This window comes from Diadema setosum, chromosome 18 (genome assembly GCF_964275005.1).
Source record: "Diadema setosum chromosome 18, eeDiaSeto1, whole genome shotgun sequence".
Classification (NCBI taxonomy): domain Eukaryota; kingdom Metazoa; phylum Echinodermata; class Echinoidea; order Diadematoida; family Diadematidae; genus Diadema; species Diadema setosum.
In genome coordinates, this window is record NC_092702.1 from 29662965 (window position 1) to 29683266 (window position 20302).

General features: G+C 39.1%; 1 protein-coding gene across 1 annotated transcript; it reads right to left on the bottom strand.

The window, feature by feature from the left end:
- Positions 1-3669: 3669 nt before the first annotated feature.
- LOC140241545 (actin, cytoskeletal) lies at positions 3670-10258 on the bottom strand. The gene is made up of 6 exons (XM_072321280.1): positions 10129-10258; positions 8212-8379; positions 6849-7088; positions 6079-6325; positions 5383-5574; positions 3670-4823 (listed from the first exon to the last, which is right to left on the bottom strand). The coding sequence occupies exons 2-6, from the start codon at positions 8335-8337 to the stop codon at positions 4498-4500; spliced, it is 1131 nt and encodes a 376-aa protein (XP_072177381.1). The 5' UTR covers positions 8338-8379; positions 10129-10258; the 3' UTR covers positions 3670-4497.
- Positions 10259-20302: the final 10044 nt, after the last annotated feature.

Below are 20302 nucleotides of genomic sequence, written 5' to 3' on the forward strand. Positions count from 1 at the left end.
ACTTAACGAAGAGGTTGTTGTTGTTTTTTTTTGGGGGGGGGGGTGGGGAGAGATGGAAGTGTCATTTCAATTCCACGAAAACCCAACGTCCTCGACCTGCTTCCGGTTTGCTTTTAGCCCATCTATAGGTAAAGATCTGTAATATCGTTGACAACGCCGATGTTGGAACGCAAACGCCCTCTCTCCACAGCATACATGACGCCCATAGAGCTGGATTTTTTTTTTCAGCAGGATAAGAATCAGGATTGCTTTTCTTAGCACCACCTTTGGCGGTACTAGTGATATAATTTTTGAAACATTTTTTTTCCAGACATCATTCCACAGGCCTTTGGATATGTTTCATAGTCCTGCACCACTTCCAGACACGAAGATGGGGGGGGGGGGGGAAGGGTAGGAGGGGCAATTTCATTTTTCATTTTATTTTTCAATATTCCAGATAATTCTGTTCAAAAATGGGTCCAAATATAACAATATAACAAAACAAAGATACGCACTTATGATTATTTTGATGTTTCATTATTCTTCATATAATTATAAACCATATATATATGTGTGTGTGTGTGTGTGCGTGCGTGCGTGCGTGTGTTTTTGTGCTTGTGTATTTGTTCACGTTTAGATTTTTTTTTTACTCTTGTGTGGATATCTAGTATTTAGATTTTGGCTCTGGTTCTTCAGCAGCTGCTAATATTTGGTTCAATCATTCGTTTTCAGATTTAAGAAGCGAGAATGAAAATGATGATTGCAGTTGTCGGAAGACACCCCAAATTAACGGTCTTTGAGGGTCTTCATTAGGCCTCGATCCGTAAAACCTCAGGTCCAGTATGATGTCATGCGAGTAAACTTATTATAATAATGATGCACGATAATAAGCTGCCCATCATAGTGGATTTGAGGCATAGTTATATGCCACGTGAGGCCAAGTAGTCGACGAATGGTTTGGTCCGGAGGTCATGTTAAAGAAAGGAAAAAAAAAAAAGAAATGAAAATCAAAGCAAAAGAAAAACTTGTGAAAATAACGAAAAAGATACCATACAACAAACTCTCATACTCAATCAAGGTTTAATAAAATGATGATCTGATTTGAATGTGATATCTGAATGATATGAGAGACTCCTTATATTTCTTCGTTCACTTCACTCAGTTCAGGTCTGGATTAACTAATTTGTCCCATCAAGAGAATATGTTTTCAAGATCCACTCAAAATTGACATTAAGCAAAAATGAAAGAATACGTGTATCAAATATTTCTTTTCTGGACCATTGTGTAGTTATTCATTTTTTAATCCATGTGTTAGTGCATGACGTTTCAGTCCGATCTGCCAGAGTTTTTAAAAATTGCAAACCGGCTTGGTCTCATCCAATTTACTAGTGATTGTGGTACTGGATTGCTCAATTATTTATTTATTCATTGCCTTTTTTGTGTCTACCAATTATTATATGCGAATATTGCAGAAGCTGGCAAACATTTGTCATTATAACTTATAGTCACATAACCGTAGTCATTATAATGACTAAACTTTTTATATAATTGTTAGGATCACGACAGTCGTCACTATCAATATTTAAGTAATATCTTTATAGTCACAATTTCACTTCAGGTGCAATTACCTCACATGAAAAGGGTGATCGTGACCGGCAAATTGCGGAATTGCACAGAATGCCTCTGCTCTACGATAAAATGCCCTTTGAAAACAGAAATCGCAATGGTCGTCTCAAAAGCATCACGAGTCTATGCCTCCCTATAGTGCTGCTTTTAAAATGGTTTACTAAGTCATTTTTATTGTGAGAGGGGTTGTATTTCTATATATATGTTAAGGAGTTTTCCTGAAAGAGTATCAGTCCGAGGATTACCACGGATGTTGAAAATGCATGGAAATATATACCTTAGGAGTGCTTTATCGGAAACCACTTAAAAATCAATATAATTCATCGAAAACTTTTCGCATATATACTGTGGAATCCTTTACTGATATACATTTGCGAGTTCTTTATTTGTGTGGTAGCAATGCGATTTCAAAATATTCAACTCTAATTGATATTGATTTTACCGAAAATAGACGGGTATTCACGTACTTTGTATATGTGATATTCTACTGTGCTCAAGAAGCTCTTTCATACCGTATGTTTAATCGAGCTCGTGTTGTCATTTAAGAGATTCTCTTATTGCGTAGTGATATTTGTTGAAGGATATTCTTATAATAATTGTTCTGTTATTGCCCTATTTTTCGTAAAAGATGGTATGTATAGCTCTCTCTCTCTCTCTCTCTCTCGGTCTTTTGCATTATGGAAAGAAAGTGTGCTCTTTTGAATTATGAATAGAAGTGTGCATTTTGATCATTTTCACTTATTGCTGCTTAGAGAGGTGAAATAAGAACGGGTATGCTCTTCTACCAGTGCTACCTTCAGCAGGCTACACCACTTTACCATGCAAAAGATAGACGGACAAACTTGCGGACGAATAAAGGCTGGATACAAGGCTGGATAGATAGAATGCATAGAGGAAAATGTAAGGTTTGTGTGTATGATATATATATATATATATATATATATATATATATATATATATATATATATACATATATAATATATATATATATATATATATATATATATATATATATATATATATATATATAATGAAATATGCCCACTGTCTTGAAAGCTCATAATGTTAGACTACCCTATCGATAATGGATGGATGTATTAAGTGTTCGAATTGTTGGATAATCACTTAGGAGCATCCAGTAAGAAAGATACATAGATGGATAGATAGATAGATAGATAGATAGATTGATAGATAGTGGGGGAGGAAGTATTACTGAAATGCAAAGACGAAACTGAAAGAAGTGAAAAACTAATCAAAGCCGTCGATGAAGTTTGGATGGCTTAGTAAAAACTTGGATTCTCTATTGTTGATAATGATATGATGATTTGATATAAGTATAGTGAGCATAACACTATGCTCCCAAACTATAGCAATATTTGTGAGTCGTCAATGTTGAATGTAATTGTTGTTTAATTGTTAAATGTAATTGTTGTCTTTCTTTGTGTTGTATCAGTTCAATCGTCATTGAAATGATTGAATGGTTCAAAGACAAACTGAAATCGCTCAACGGAGCAATGTGTCTGATGGTTTCGCCACCCCGACTCCAACAATCAACATGACATCATCAGGTTCACCTTGTCTGAAGTTCACATCGCTGCCCACAGTCAACAACCATTGGCGAGATCTTAATGTCAATATAGAATCAAATCAGCCAACGTCACCACACACGATCGATCACCAAAAACACTACACGGAATGCCATTGTTGAATAGACTCTTTGCGTATGTTGGGATACGGGGACAAAATTTGCCGTTTACCAGTCAGGTAAATAAATATTAAAGAAATGATCAAGCTTACAATAAGGAAGTGTGTGTGTGTGTGTGTGTTTGTGTTTGTGATGTCTGTGTGTCTTTGTTTATGTTTGTGTGTTTGTTTGTCTATCTTGTGTAGATCGACAATTTTCGAAAACCAGAGACAATGGATGATGCCAAGAGTTAGTGACCTCATATAAACTGTGGTGGAAAGCGATATTATTTGCCAAAGACAGCAGTTAGTATCCACAAACTTTCACACTGAAACATTTCACTTTCGTAAATTCAACAAATGAAAACTGACCATGTGAGCTTGAACGGCTTTCAGTACTTTATTCAGTGATACTAAACCATAGAAAGTTACATTTCAACTAAATCTAGGAGAGAAAAAAAAAGAATAGAAGATCACAAAAAACTGCCTTCGCCGATCAAAAATTTCTTATCTTTCTGTTTCTCTTGTCTTTCAAACATATCTTTGATGAAATACATAGCAAACACTTGTTTCCCGTAAGAAAAGTTTTTAGCTAGCCTGTCCTTCCGATAACATGTAAGATTCCTGATGTTGCTGAATCAGTATACAACATAACGATGTCTTGATAGAACACGGCACGGTAGGCGCTCTTCGAGGCAAACCTTGCAAGAGGATTCCCGTCATGCACTGGGCGAGATCTTCAACGGTAGATCAACAAAAGAGGGCGACATACGAGTAGAGATCTAAAACAAAATGACCTAAAATAATAAATATAATGCTATTGGGCTCCGACTACAGATTGCACAAAGAAAAACTGCCAATGTCAGCCCTCCAACCCACGAGCCCTCAATCTGCGTGGAAGACAGTGTGAACAGACTATGCTTTTATATAAAAAAAAAAAGAACGAAAGAGAGAGGGAGAGAGAGAGCAAATGTACATAAGAAATAACTTAACCCTTTTATCGAGACGTTGTAGCGGAGTCGTGATGCATGGTGTACAAGTTGGCGTGGTGCGCAGAATACATGGTGTTACCAAGATGGATGACAGAGAAGTATTAGCCAGGCACTGGCATTGCGAACAGGTGGGCTTCACACTGCCTGCCTAGCCTCCGCGCCGATAAAGAGTCTTTGCACCCATCTTGGTGTTTTGGCGGGGGTGGGAGCAAGGCGCTTAGAAGCACTTGCGGTGGACGATGGATGGGCCGGACTCGTCGTACTCCTGCTTGCTGATCCACATCTGCTGGAAGGTGGAGAGGGAGGCCAAGATGGAGCCACCGATCCAGACGGAGTATTTCCTCTCTGGTGGGGCGATGATCTTGATCTTCATGCTGCTGGGGGCAAGGGCAGTGATCTCCTTCTGCATGCGGTCAGCAATACCTGGGTACATGCTGGTACCACCGGAGAGAACGTTGTTGGCGTACAGATCCTTACGGATATCAATGTCGCACTTCATGATGCTGTTGTACGTGGTCTCGTGGATACCAGCAGATTCCATACCTGGGGGCGGAGAAAGAAAAGATGATATGATCGATTAGCACACGAACAACAAGCCGTAAAGATTAAGGTTCATGGGAAGCCCATCCCTTTAGGTCTGAAGAAAATTATAAAAACAAAACAAAAAACGAAGAGACTGAGATGACGAGATTACCATTTTGATTATTACGAGTTTTCAAAACTGTTGGAGGGTAAATAGTAAAGAGTATCAACAAGACTTGGTCTTACAGCCCGTCTTCAGCATATCCTTCACAAAATATTTCTCTTTGAACAAAAGATTTGGTCTATGCATTTTGTTGGCTTAGTCATTAAAAAAGAAAGAAAAAAGAATGCATTCGTACAAATTTTACCACATGTTACAGGTGGCTAGCACTGAATTTTGAAAATAGAGTTGCATGCTGTGAGCTCAAAAAATGTTGAAATCTCTGTAAGTGTAACCCTCTTCGGACCCAGTCCCTCACCCATCTCAGCATGTCAATGACAATGTCTACCAACAGACTTTCATTGGCAAGGACACAGTACTGTTAAGAAAGATCCAAGGGACACTTGAGTAATCGCTTACCAATGAAAGCTGGCTGGAAGAGGGTCTCGGGACACCTGAATCGCTCGTTGCCAATGGTGATGACCTGACCGTCGGGAAGCTCGTAGCTCTTCTCGAGGGAGGAGGAGGCGGCAGCGGTGGCCATTTCCTGCTCGAAGTCCAGAGCGACGTAGCAGAGCTTCTCCTTGATGTCGCGAACGATTTCGCGCTCGGCTGTAGGGGGCATTTTTCAAAGAGTTGAATTAGCACCAAGTGCAAAACGTCGTCGACACGTCACGTCAAACACAACGAGCATGGTCTTTATGGTGTGTAATTCGTCAAGATTTTCTTTTCGACAGTACGGCGGCACAATGACGTAAAAAATGTGGCTTCGGCCACGAGAATATCCTTCTAAATCTATGATGAGTGCATTGGTTGAATTACCTTTACCGATAGAGTGCCTGCCTCATTTATTTCTACGTATGTCTCTGAAAATGTATTCTGCGTATACAGGATAAGAATCAAATAATGATACAAATCATGATAAACTCTTCGTGTGTCGGAGCCTTGAAGCTTTTATCTCTTTTATATCTCTAAGCTCGTGTTTCAAACATTTTGGTCATATCAAAATCAAAATTCAGAGGAGGGAGTAGAAACATTTTCTGTAGGCGAGACATTTCAAATCATGATAATAGGTAGGTCTTCAAGTAAGTATTTTCTTCTGTGCAACGTCCTTACCCGTGGTTGTGAAGGAGTAACCACGCTCGGTGAGGATCTTCATCAGGTAGTCGGTGAGGTCACGGCCGGCCAAGTCCAGACGGAGGATGGCGTGGGGGAGGGCGTAACCCTCGTAGATGGGGACTGTGTGTGTGACACCGTCTCCGGAGTCGAGCACGATACCGGTGGTACGACCGGAGGCGTACAGGGAGAGCACAGCCTGGATGGCGACGTACATTGCGGGGGCGTTGAAGGTCTCGAACATGATCTGGAGTGGGCATAGAAATAAAAAAGGATTGAGGGAAGCCAGTCGAAAGTAACAGTTTAAACACGGAGGGAATCTCTGCTCATAACATACTGGTTGAGCTTAGATGCCACACACGCCTGTGCGAATGTGACTATAACGGAATCATACAAATTTGGCTGGAGCAACGCACAACGCACAGCACCAACCTCGCCTCTCTTTCCCTCACAATGACACACACATCATAAATTAGTTTTGGACGGTAAGATGTGTTTCGATTTGAACGCAAGGCCAAAACATCCTCTCTTTTACTTTGTTTCCTTCCAGCAGCATTACATAGTGTTATAGCTTGCTATTTGTATCATAAAGCTACTCAAATTGGATACTGGATTTGATGAAGTTTGAAGTTAGAAGTAGGAAGAGGAATAGTGATAGTGTTCATAATGATCGGCTCTTTGCAAATTTAATATTGTCAACCTTTATTTTTGCCGCGTTGCTTTCATAAATGAAACCGCAAATTTGTCAAACAAGACTAATGTATTTATACCTGGGTCATCTTTTCCCTGTTAGCCTTGGGGTTGAGGGGAGCCTCGGTGAGGAGGACGGGGTGTTCCTCTGGGGCGACACGGAGCTCGTTGTAGAAGGTGTGATGCCAGATCTTCTCCATGTCGTCCCAGTTGGTGACGATGCCGTGTTCGATGGGGTACTTCAGGGTCAGGATACCTCTCTTGCTCTGGGCTTCGTCTCCGACGTAGCTGTCCTTCTGACCCATACCAACCATGACACCCTGGGAGGAGAAAGTAAAACGAGATGAGAAAAGTTATAAACCAGCGCCATTTCGGCAAAGGAATATATAGAAGAGAGAAATCATGGGACACCTCGACAACTGAAAAGCTAATGAAACATATTTCTGCTTCCAGGAGGAATTGAAACGGGTCGTCAACTTATAATCTGACATTAAAATCAAAATGCTATAGGAAAGTATTCCCACATGGATCAATTTTGTTCGATTTCTGTAAGGATAACAATAGGGATTAGAGAATATTTAAATTATAATTTACAGAATTGCATGTACTTTGCCATCAAATCTAAGTCTTTTCTTCTCCATCTTCATTTCATAGAAACAAACAGAAAATAATATCCTCCAATTCTGACCTGAAATATCGTTTTGTAATCAAAAGAGCAGATCGTAAGTGACATTTTCTCACTCATGACATGAAACGTGGCAGCGTACTAGAATCAATCCGTCCCAAGGGAGACAGCGGACCAACGCAGACGAAAAAGTATTTGCCATCGTGACCTTATCATTTGGTGGGAACAGTGAAACTCTGTCAATTGTAATTTCGAAGCACGCGGAGTATTTTGACCAAAAAAAAACCCGACAAAAACAGAAAATAGGACTAGCTTGTACTGCACGCAACACGAATTTACAGACAGAACGAAACGGTCGGAATGGGGAGTTTTCTTCTTTTTTTTTTTTTTTTTTTTTTTTGGGGGGGGGGGATAGTTGCACTCCTGCCAGCGTGATCAAAACAAAGGTGTGGCTATAGTAAGAACACATAATGCTTCAGTACTCTGTGTTCAATTTACAATGTAATTATTTCTGAAAGAAGTAACGCTTCATCAGTTTAAAGAAGTTGTTATATAATAATTTAGTAGCTTTGCTTTCGATATTCACACTATGAAGAACCCTTCAGCATCGAGTGAAAGGGATGTTCAGTTTTCGTTTCAACTATTGAATAGTCAATGCGTTTTGAAAATCCCAATATCTCAAATACATGCCAAATTTGAAATCAGAATGAAGAGTGGCAAGCATAGAGATCGCTCATCCGCACAAACTGGAGTTTTCGCTTCCTGGGTTTGTGAAGTTCTTATCCTTCAGAGCTCGATGATTACAGGGCTGAACTTACCTGGTGACGCGGCCTTCCGACGATGGATGGGAAAACGGCCCTTGGGGCGTCGTCTCCGGCGAAACCGGCCTTGCACATACCGGAGCCATTGTCGACCACCAAAGCGGCAACCTCGTCGTCGCACATGATGACTGTTCTTTGTGTTTTACTGGACTTTCAAAAGAAGACCTGCACCGCAAAAGATGGAAAAAGAAAAGACGAAAAATTGATAAGCTGACAAATACAAAAATGATGATACAGCAGAAACATAAAGGCCCCCAGAGAATGTAAAATGTTTTCGAGTATTGCGGTACACAATATCAGCGAATTCTGAAACTGAGAAAGCTCTTTTGAGAAGAATGTGACGTTTGGCAAAAGTTGAAGAAAGGAAGGGAGAGGCAAATTACACGCTGAGTTCACGTTTGACTCCTGCACAATGGTTTAGGTAGGAATGATTCAAAATATTTCTTGCTTGCTTGCTTTGTTACAGCCTTCGAGCAGTCAGTAACTGTTCAACTCGACTTCGGAATTCTTTGTACCCCAAGTTTCTTTTAGACACTCTGGCAAAGAATTAGTTCATCAGCTCCTCCATTGGAATGTCGATGTGACATGACGGGTCTGAATGCCTGGTGCGCATTTAATTCAGTAAGAGGATGAAAGTGTTTCTATTCCATTCTATGCGAGCGAGACGATCGGTCATGTAGGGTTAACTTTGTTACCAGCTGGCCCGCCAGTGAAATTGTTTAGGACCAAATAAGGAAACGATAGATGACATTCCATTGGCAGGGAGTAGACGGGCGTAGCCACGCCCCCGCTCAGTTCGGCCAATCGGATGCACTGAAGACGACTATGCACGCGGCTACTAGGCAACCATGTTAGGACATATTGTGCGAATGAGAAGGATACATGAGGGCCAACTCAATTTCAGCATGAAAGGTTAAGATATTTTGGAGTCCACAAGTTTAAATCTCAAGATACCCGCAAGATTTTAGGCGTGGGATATAAATTCTAAAGTGAAAGACATGTCATTATGTCTACGCAGGCATGAAGCAGAGTTGAAGGCATGATCAAGTCAGCCTCTGCAATTCTCTGACGATGAAAAATCCCAACGAGATTTGTATTTACCTCAACTTCGCACGGTATGTCCAAACTACACGAAAAGCAAGTGATAGCATGCATATAAGTTTATCTATCAAGAATTCCGTGAGAACTAAGCTTTGCTCGGCGTATAGGAGGACAAGTAAGATAAGTAAAGCTCTGCCAAGTTTAGTATTCATTGACTGCCTAGTTAAGGATGCCAGCTGTTTTAGGCCAGACCCGTTGTAAGTGAATGGCACTTGGCTGCCATACAATGTCATTGACTGACTAACCGCAAGTAGTAGAGTGTGGGCGTAGAGCCAGAGCCTGAGGCTATCACGTGGTAGGGAAATTATTATAATAGAAAATGATGCCCCTGAAGATCGCATCGCGAACTTAAAGACAGTAGGCCAGTTGTCGATTGCTGGAACACGTTAAGTAAATGCAGAGTTGTAAATACAACTTTGTTGGTATTTCCGAAAAATAAGTCATCAACAAATGACAGAAAATTTTGGTGTCGATGTAAATGTGTGTTACGAAATATTAAGCGTCCTCTGTTATAGTGCACACAGTTCCGGTGCAGAGAAAAGTACGTAAGATTCATTTTGAGGCCGGGTAATAACAAAGCAGAAACGGTATGTAGAAACCAGTAAGAATCCGGGTAGGAGCAATTTGTTTGTGGAAGAGGCATCATCTCTACTCAGCACACCCGCGGTCTTCCACTACTCCTAGCTATCGTCCACCGGGTATCTCACCCGTCGGTATATCCTCAGCGTTTCGCTCAAAGCACCAAGACCTTGAGGGCTATGTAGGCATACGTATATTCCGAGAAGAGGAGTATAGTTAGCTAGAACTACTCACCGATTTCGCGCTAATCCTTTAGCTGCCGCTGTTCACGGAAGGTGTGGAGCTTGGAGGGAGGAGGACTAGCATTTATACCGGGCCAGACCTAGTGATTCCCAGAAACCCTTGTCGACCCTGCCCATTTTAGGCCACAATCTGCATCCCAACATACACGGGACTCTATTTTCCAAAACGGCTTGGAGCGGGAACCGAAGCCTGTCATCATTGGCCCAAGTTTATTGGACTGTTGAATATGACATGAATATTGATGAGTATTGCATATTCACGAGGGAGTTTTTCTCGGAAGCGATTGAGGGGGCGACCAATGGGAGGCGTGCTACCTATGTTTGGAGCAACCCGGGCGGCGAACCGAATATGGCAGCGAGGGCCCGACAGCCGAGACGGTAAATGCAGAGGAGGACGAGGTATGCCGCACGAGGTATGTAGCGATCATGTCCCGAACTCCCTGCCGCGGTATCCCGGCCGCAGAAAATCAGACACTCGCTTAGCCACCAGTCTTACATCAATAGTCCCACACATAGCAAGAGCAATTACATCTATTAGCATATCAACATCTTGATATACCTTTTCTGTATACTAAAGTTTCATGAGCCATTGTCGCTGGGAGAAAAAGCCATTTGACCTCTTTCGAATGAAATACTACAGAATAGCGTAAACCAAAAAATGATAGCATGACAAAGATTGCTCATGACCAGCCAACCTCGCATCCAGTCTTTTCTTGATTTATGCACTTTTTTCCTCCCATGAAAATGAAGAATTATCAAAAATGTCAACTGAAATATTTGAGATCACATGATAAACTGACTTCACTGACAGGAAAATACAAAACGCAACCTGTTTGTTATTGCACCAAGGTTGTAGCTCTCATGAAAAAGATATCTTTATCATCTCTATAAACAATGATGTGAAATTTCATAGCTCACATATAGATAAGATATAATCGTCCATGTCTCCATGACAAGATTTCCAAGCTCTGGTGCAGAAAGACATAGTTAATGTATTGGCGATTAAAGCTGATTGAAAACACAGAAAATATCTTTTAAAATATGGGATATTTCTAATCATAACTTCAAGAATATTCCTTGTTATGTTGCAAATAAGATATCACCAGAAGCGGTTTTTTTTTTTTTTTGGTTATTATTCTCTCTGATGATGGACTTACTTTGAAATATTCGAAAATGGCGCTTAAACCATTTTGAGATGAAACTCTTCAAACATAATCACTGTAATTAAACATGAAACTTGACATGACATGTTAATTATCTCTTTCCTCGTCACAGCGAAACGTTTTGGTGCAGCAATAAAACATTGCGGTCGACAAACGGGAAAAGAACGCAGGTGATGTAAACAAAAATTCAAGGTGCAGATTTGAAACTGGATCACTTACACAAAAAGCATGAAGTCGGACTAAGAGTTGAAATGTGTTGATTTGTTGTTTGTTTGTTGTTGGGGTTTTTTTTTAATTGATGGGAAGGGAAAGTACAGAAGAGGTCCCCTTCTCCCTCGAACAGGCCCTGATGTGCTCGTCTGTATGGCTTCCAAATATAAACTTTCGAAATGTATTTTTAGCTCCATTGAAATTTACACCACCATGTTCTGTAATGCTCTAACTACAGGCGAGATCGGAGCGTCGCTTTTACACGTCTTATCATTATGGTGACCCATTAGCCAGGTTATGATATCCATAGAATGTATATCAAATCTTTTATGTGTAGTTATATCATACCTATGCACGAGCATCTTTTTTTCTCTCATACAAACCTATATAGTATATACAATAACTACAGTTATCAATTCAGAATTATTAAAGGTTTCAACATGTTAAAGTGCAATAAACTATCATTGAATATCGAAAAAAAAAAAAACGAATTATGTTTTCGTTTTAGAAGTAGCCAAACACCAATGGACAATACCATGATACAAATCGATGGTAAGCGATTGGATCAAGAAAATTTATGGGGTAACTATCGATTCACATCTAACATGGTCCGCGATCATATACACCGAGTTCATTCAACAATATCAAAGAATATCGGGATCCTCTGGAAAGTAAGAGAATACCTTACCAAAAAATACCCTTCAAATTCTTTACAACGCACTCATATTACCCAATATCACCTACTGTATATTGTGTGGGGAAACTGTGGTATCAGCAAAATAAACTAATATTGTCATCATTACAAAACCCTGCCAAAAGACTTATTCATGACTCTCACCACCTATAGCACACACTGAAAGTTTGTTTCACGAAAGACTCTTAGAATTTCCGATTTACATACATGGCAAACACAATATTGTATGTATAAATATACTAGCAATCAGCTCCATGAAATGTTTAAAGATATGCATATTTCAAATGTCAGTATTCATTCATATCCTATCCGTCATGCAAAAGATTATCATTTGGAAAATCAAAAGTACATAAGTCATCATTGTCTAGATATATGGAACTCATTGACTTAAGATCTTAGACACTGTTCTTCTTTACAATGTTTTATATCATCCTATAAAAAAAAAATTCTTGCAATGTATCACTCGAATAAGAAATTACTCTCTTATTAATGCTCCCGACTCCTGAACACTATATACATATATATATATATATATATATATATATATATATATATACTATCTTTTTTTCCCCTTCTCTTCTCTTCTTTCTACTTTTCCTATTCGGTATACCCCATTATTCTTGTCCCTAATTTTCGGGGTTTTTTTTTTTCTTTTATATCCACCTTGTGTTGTCCTTTTCAGTCAAATGACATTTAGAATACCAGAAAGTTTTGCATTTTTTATTTTATGTGTATGTGTTCTGTTCCTTTAGTTAAAAAAGAAGAAGAAGAAAAAAGATTGTTACAAGTCGTCATGTTCGGAGGCCGTTGTCCAAGTCGCGCGATTTGCTTATTGATAACGGTCTCTTCCACCTGTATACTTACAGATTTGTCATGAAATATATATGTATTATTCACATTATCATATATTTTTACTGAGAACTTTTGTTTAAATCTTTATGACTTGTGAATATTTCTGATATTGTCATACTTATTTTGTCATACAAGTGGAGAAATAAAACTTACTGAAACTAAGACTGAAACTGAAACATTTATATTTGCGGACATAGAGTTGAAGAGTAGGTTTTTTCTGTTCTGGTAAATCATAATCGTGAAGAAAGATAATGCTGCAATCACTAAAAGAAGAATTCCACAAAAATTCATTTTTAATGAAAATTGCACATTCCATCAACTTGTTGCTGACGTATGTTATGGGTAATATCATTTCCCCTCCTTTCTGAAAGAGGTAAGTCAAATGCTCTATCATTCAGAAAGAAAAGTAAAATTATGTTGAATTTTCTTTATAGAGTACTCTCCTTATCCAGCCACTACAACACGAAAAATGTAAAAATTAATAACTTTTGCATCTATAGTCCGATTTTCCTCAAACCTTCACTGATATGTTCTGATAATGTTGTTACTTTCACTCAATCCATGTGCTTTTTAGATTTTGGTTTCCTTTGATGGTATAAAGCAGGCCTCTGTGGTTCTAGATGGGACTGCGCTGCCTCTTTACTAAAAGCAGGCTAAATGAATAAATAGTTTAATTATCATTATACGACCTTTATGACCATCAACATCGTTACCATCACATGCGAATATTATTATTATCAAAATAGTGTAGGTAGCACTCTTATATTTCAATATATCATATTGTGATAATTCTTAGATGGCAGATATTATAATTTTCCCTTAATAGTTTTGATTTCTGAACTGGAAAGTGTTTCGTTGTTCTTTACTATTTTGATTTTGACAACACCATGTAGACTGTGTATATCAGCAGGTAGCCGATGGAAAAAAAAAAGCAGCGTTAAAGGGGAACTTCTAAAAGTGCAGGCCATTTTGAGCGTAATAATTACAACATGAAAACTTGTGCTTATATTTCTCAAAGTCTCATTTATAGAATAAAAACATAACAGCTAAAATGTCCATGATTATCATAATAAAGCATTTTATGTTTATATATTTGCTATAATTGAAAAATGGATGTTTTCGTTCCACTGAGCTTCGTTCTGAAAAGAAACGAAGTTACCTGCAGTTGACAACGCTATGCGTCATAAGAATTATTATCATCATCACTCTCTAGTTCCCGTCCTTTCATCCTATAAATCCAAATCCTGTATCTTACTAGAATTTCCACTCCATGTCCCGCTCTTGCTGTAGACGAACCTAAAAATTACGCCGAATGATGAATATACCGAATGGCAATTTACCAGTGCGGCACTCGGCTCGATAGTGTAATGGCTTACGCCGCTTATTACTATTCCGGTGTGGATGGCTGACATTCTACATTCACGCCGATGACCTTTATGGCATAACTGAGACGGCGTTCCAAGCCAGTAGTGCTCATATGTTTAATATAGCTCAGTGCCCGTCCCCCACCCATAAACATCCCATACCAGGAACACATACAGGCGCTTATATACACTCTGCAGTATGTACTTTTGTCATATTTCTCCTTCGATATTCTGCATTTACATCTTGTTAGATCCTCCACGTATAGTTGTCGGCATAATCAGCATAAGTTGTCAACATAATTCTACAAGAGGTATAAATAGGTATATAGGCCTATATGCGACCTGTCTGTGCATCTGTCAGTCACTGCTCATCGCTTTCATTATTATCCTGACCTCTATCTGGCCTGCCGCATGTTGGCAGTGAGTTATATAGAGTGACAGAAAAATTCATTGACGAGGAGTAGCCTACCAATGGCGCAAAGCGAGGTCGTGACGTCATAATGATTAACCCGTCGCTTCTCAGGCCCGTCGACAGTGTGGATATAGGAATTGGTCCTGCACTAACTAAGCGCTCTCTTCTGCTTCCCCTCCATCTATACATCATTGAAGTCCAGGCGCTTTGTCTTTGTACGTGTGATTCATTCTCAACAAGGAGGAAAACTGTAGACCGCTGCCAACGAATCGGAGTATGTTGGAATCCAAAATACTTACCTTTTTGGTAGATATTGGCATCTCCTTCATAAGTCTCTGTGTTCGATATACGGGCAACGGTATAGTGCATTGATTTTGGTTTCTATACCTCGAATGTCACGTAAAATTTCCGTATTTGCTTGCATGTATTCTCAGCTGCTCATCTTGTTTTCGTCTTCTCGGTCATGATTTATGTATTGCTGTGTTTTGAACACCTTACAACACTCTATCTGTCAATCAACTCTGGAGTATAATTTGTTATCCCCAACCCCTGGATACAGGCTTTCACGTAAATCATACATTTTCATAGCCAATCAACTTTCATATTTTCTTATTATTATGTGACTCTTGTTGTCGCTCTCACTTTGTACTGCTTTCGTATCGAACACGTGAATATCATCAATGTTAGAGAAAAACTACTAGGCGTGGATTTGCGTTTAGTACCAGTAATAGCTCAATAAATTATGCTTGTGAAGTCAAATTCGTGTGTTGTTTTTTTTTTTCTGTCCAAACTTTAAGTGATGTGCCGTTCATTATAAATCATCTGCCTCTCATGAGATTAATTTGCTTCAGGTGGAATTCCTTTTTTTTTTTTTTTTTTACTTCAGTTGTTGCCATCTTGTCAAATTTCAGGCAAATTTTGAGCGAGCTTTGATACATCGGATAACCTTCCCGTTTATGACGTTGTCGCTAAGCTCAAATCAAGTAGAATTTCGTCCAGTTGAGTTTAACTATCAGCATCCCCCTTTGTGCAATATAAACTCACGTGTAATGTCATGTGGTGTAAAGTAAGATGATGTTGTGTAATTTCAAAATCTATGCGCCTATTACTTTTTTAAAGAGTTTCTTTGTTTACCCTGCCACGTTGAGTAAGCCAGGTCACAGTAAGCCATAGTCTCAACTTACCTCTGCACCACAGCAGATGTTTCAAAACATGGATTAATATTTTCATTGGAAGAGCAGTTTCCGGGAGCAGCTGCAAGCAGAAAGCGGTAATTTACATTTATTAAAAGTGCTGTATGAATGGCTTTTGTTCATTTGATTGAAAAGAATAGACATTGACCTGTACATTCTGATAATTATGCACCTGATTCACATATGAATATTCATAACAAAGTGTTCATGAAGGCCTATTATTTTTTTGATACCTCAATAAGAGTCAGTTTCAAGAGAATTTCTGTTGTGATCTTCATGTGCACAAGCACAGATCGTACCTGTAACTGGCTCAATATACTCGTCGACGAGTTTGTATTATACTAAGCCCGGGATGGTTTGTGGTTTGACCGATTACTTTTCCTAGAAAAGTTTACACTTATTTAGATGTTTATATATTTATACATTCTAACGAAATTTCCTATTACATAACAGACGATTCTCAGGTTAAGTATATATAGTGTACAAATGATTTTACCTCAAACCGACATTTCAAAGTTTTGAGAGACGAAGGAAAAGTTTTCGAAATTATAGAATAGTTGGCTTATGAGGGCTCTAGTTGGTGTTGTTAGCTGCAAGTAGATAAGTTTACTTTTCTTTTGAATTGAATTTAAGCCTCCTATGATGGATGTGTAAAAATACACCAGCCTGTAGACAAGGCTATATACTGGGTTAAGCATTCAAAGAAATGGCTGAAGTAAGAGTTTACTTGAGGGGGCCGCATGCGAATCATATTCGTATTCCTATTAATACTTGGGCTTTCTAGGACTCTACGATTGTGAAAATCCTGCATACAGTATGCAGTATGTATTGATTTATTATTTTTTTTAACAGTATACGTGTTTGGTATACGTAAATTAACTGACCAAGAACTTGATTTGGGGAAATGATGCAGTCACTTGCATTGGTGTTTTATGCCATTTCTGCTCCTTTCTCGAAAGAGCGCGCACTTTCGGGCAAAAAAAAAAAAAGAAGAGAGAACATAATGACGTTTTCATATCTTGTCACTTGACCAAGAAGACTTGTTTTGAAGTCCCACGAGTTTCCATGTCAACTGAAAGTTTGAATAATTGCAACTTTGTAATAGACTTGTCCGATTTCGCTCGTATTTCACCGCTGTCGTTCGTGATTTCAGCCTTTCCATGCGAGAACAATGCCCCCATGGACATGATCAATGGAGATATATCCTCGTGATGGGCAAGCTTCAGAAATATATTGGTCCTTTACAGCAGGAGTGGTCATGCTTGATGTAAGATAGCTCGGTTACTCTGGGGATGTGACAACGGTAAGGATGATAGCCATGCGACTGTCGAGTGGCTGGGAAGGGGAGTCAAGCTCCAGTGATGCCTTGCATTCCAGCCGATCGAGTCGTTGACAGTTGTGGCAAAGGTTTCCCCGATGACTGCTCGTCCATTCTCCCTCTCGGGAAACACATCAGGCTGCGGGGATATAGGTTCTGCAGCTGCGAGACACGATGATGCATCGTGTGTGTGTGTTGATGTTGTGTGTACGGCAGATAACGATGAGCGCGCCATCTTTCCATCACCAAGGCAACGAGACGCCGTCTCCTCGGGGAGTCCGTTCACAGCGAGGCGAAGCACGTGCCGCTCCTTAAATGGGCATAGGGTGGTGATGGGCCATTCTTCGCGTGAATATTCATGATTTACGACTGTTGTGAAATCTTGACGAGAAACACCAACTTGTTTTCCGTTCATCCACTTCCAAGCTACTTGTGAGGACAATATCCAATGTTAATCTGAGGCTATTGAAAGTCTTTAACAAACGATTTTGGATGAGGTATGTGGTGGCCGGAGCGGCAGTGAGGATAAAGAAGGGTTGCAAAAGAGGCGTGATGGTGAATGTAGTTGGAAGAAACAATATGAGAAATCAGAACGTCTGCTTTAATGAAAATCATTCCAACAGACAGTTTACTAAATTGCCCAGAAGCATGGCAGTTTTAGTCTTGATGTCCTAGAAAGGATTTTAGTCTGCACTATTGTGTTAGTCTTATTGGTATGATTCCATTATAGAAGTTATTCAAAACATGATACAGGACAATCTGGTAATTGAACTCACAACTATACGTTATCCGCTATGATGCTAGTAATGCCGTCGTTGCAATCAACTAACAGAAGGTTGTGCAAACACCACATTAAGTTGATTACTTCTGACTGAAAGTAACAGTAAAGCCTCATTCCCAATCAAAATTAGCACTATCAGTATAAAATAAATCCAACCTGAAACTTGCTTATTTCCAACCAACCACCGCAGTACACATGTGAAAACTTGGCAAATTACTTTCCTCATCGAATTGTAGTAAAAGTGATATATCAAGGAGAAATGAACACGTATTGATATTTGTTTCATGTTAACTAACGTAGATTGGTGTAACTTCATGAATTATCAGTATTTCTATTTCACCTTATCAGTCCTTGTGTAATCAGGAACACTCCTATCTAACACGGGTTAAGAACATGACTTCATTAGCGGTGAAAGACAATGGGAGTTGTTAAGATTAATGTATATTTTCCCGTGTTTTTTTTTTTCTATAATATTGGATGTGAAATAATTATGATTATGTTGGGTGGATTTAATGCAATTTATTGGTAGTGAATGTCGGTAGATTCGTATAATTGAACGAATGATTAGAGCTACTTTTTTGTGCGAGTGTTTCTCAGGTTAAATGTATGCTGATATAAGTTCATTTTAGCGTTTTTTTTTTCTTTTCGTCCTGAAACAGCTGTTCATGTATCATGTTTGTGTGTAACTGTACTTGTATACATGTATATATTTGTGTAACTGTCAATAATAATTGTGGTGTGATGGACCGGGTCCACTGTATTTCTTTCCTTGTACTTACCTGCCTGTGGGCAGGTAGTATCCTAGGAATATTTATCACATGCTTTAATTTGCAAAGGAAATAAAGTATGATATAATCATACATAGATAGCTAGCTAGATAGATGATAGATAAATAGGAGGGAGAGATAGAGGGAGAGAGAGAGCTGTGAGTGAGAGCTGCGGAGAGAAGGAGATCAAAAGGAGATGATTATGTTTACCTCTGATTCATCTTTATTCACGTCACCTCATGAAAATTCATAGCGCTGGAGGTCGCGCAACATCAACCTGCCGCTTCGCCTTCCCGTCCTCCCTAAGGCGTTCATAAATGGTAAATGGGGCACAGGCGGGGTTGGGAGAGTCTCGGGTCGACATTCCTTCGATGCTATGTCCATTTGTAGACATGGACGCACCCTAGCCACAAGTCCTGGTCGACTAATCCACGGCGACTTCATCAAATTATTCTGTTTTCTTTTCCTGCGACCACAACAACAAGTTCATCAGCATCCTGTTCATCATTACACCACTCTGATTCTATCAATCCCGATTAATAAGTTGGGGGAACGCTGGCGAATGAAGTTTGGGTTGTGAACGACTTCCAGTAAGGTCCACTAAATGCAGCAAACGCACTTGGTGTATATGAGCACATCAAACTTTTTACTTCTGGTCTGTTTGTGTTTATTTCGTGTGTGTGCTTGTTTTCAAATACATATAGCTATGCATGCAACACACCATGCAGACTTTGACTTGAAGCTGTTCGTTCTTATTGCCAGTTATTTGATTATGGTAAGTGTAAGAGGAGGATGGACAACTTAAAAACTCTGACGTTATTGCAAGAAATTATTGGTTATTGGTGAACGAGGAAATCAGTCAATTCGTCAGCCCAGATTATTACACTGATACAAAATTCACGAGCAGAATATGTATTATGCGCATGTTGAATGCGCGAAACATGCATGTCTGCATGAGCGCACGCGAAAACACCGCATCGTACCCACGGACCGATGTATTGCACGGCGAATTCTTTACATTCCTAGCTATGATTCAGTCTTAATCATATTTTATTTTTCTTTACTGGTTGTCCATACAATCATTAGTTAAAATTTTGTTCTATAATGCTTTCAAACTGAGAACCAAAATGTAACAGTAATCGTAAAAATTTTCTTCCAATCATTTTCATGTCATATGTACAGGTATGTATAATTATAATGTATGTATGTGTATGTATATATATATAAATATTATATAGTTGAAAGAAATTGGACTGAGGCGGGACCCAGGGAACTATTTCTCACATTATAAATATTATATATATATATATATATATACTTATGTCATACAATATACATGTATATCACATAATCAAATACAAATCATAATTATTATATACATATAAATATATTTGTGAAATGGAAAGTATATA

Excerpts from the sequence above, each read along its gene's own strand:
- LOC140241545 (XM_072321280.1), bottom strand. The coding sequence starts at position 8,337 with ATGTGCGACGACGAGGTTGCCGCTTTGGTGGTCGACAATGGCTCCGGT. Across the intron at positions 7,089-8,211 it reads TCGGAAGGCCGCGTCACCAG|GGTGTCATGGTTGGTATGGG; the intron begins GTAAGTTCAGCC and ends TTCTCCTCCCAG. Across the intron at positions 5,575-6,078 it reads TTACTCCTTCACAACCACGG|CCGAGCGCGAAATCGTTCGC; the intron begins GTAAGGACGTTG and ends TGCCCCCTACAG.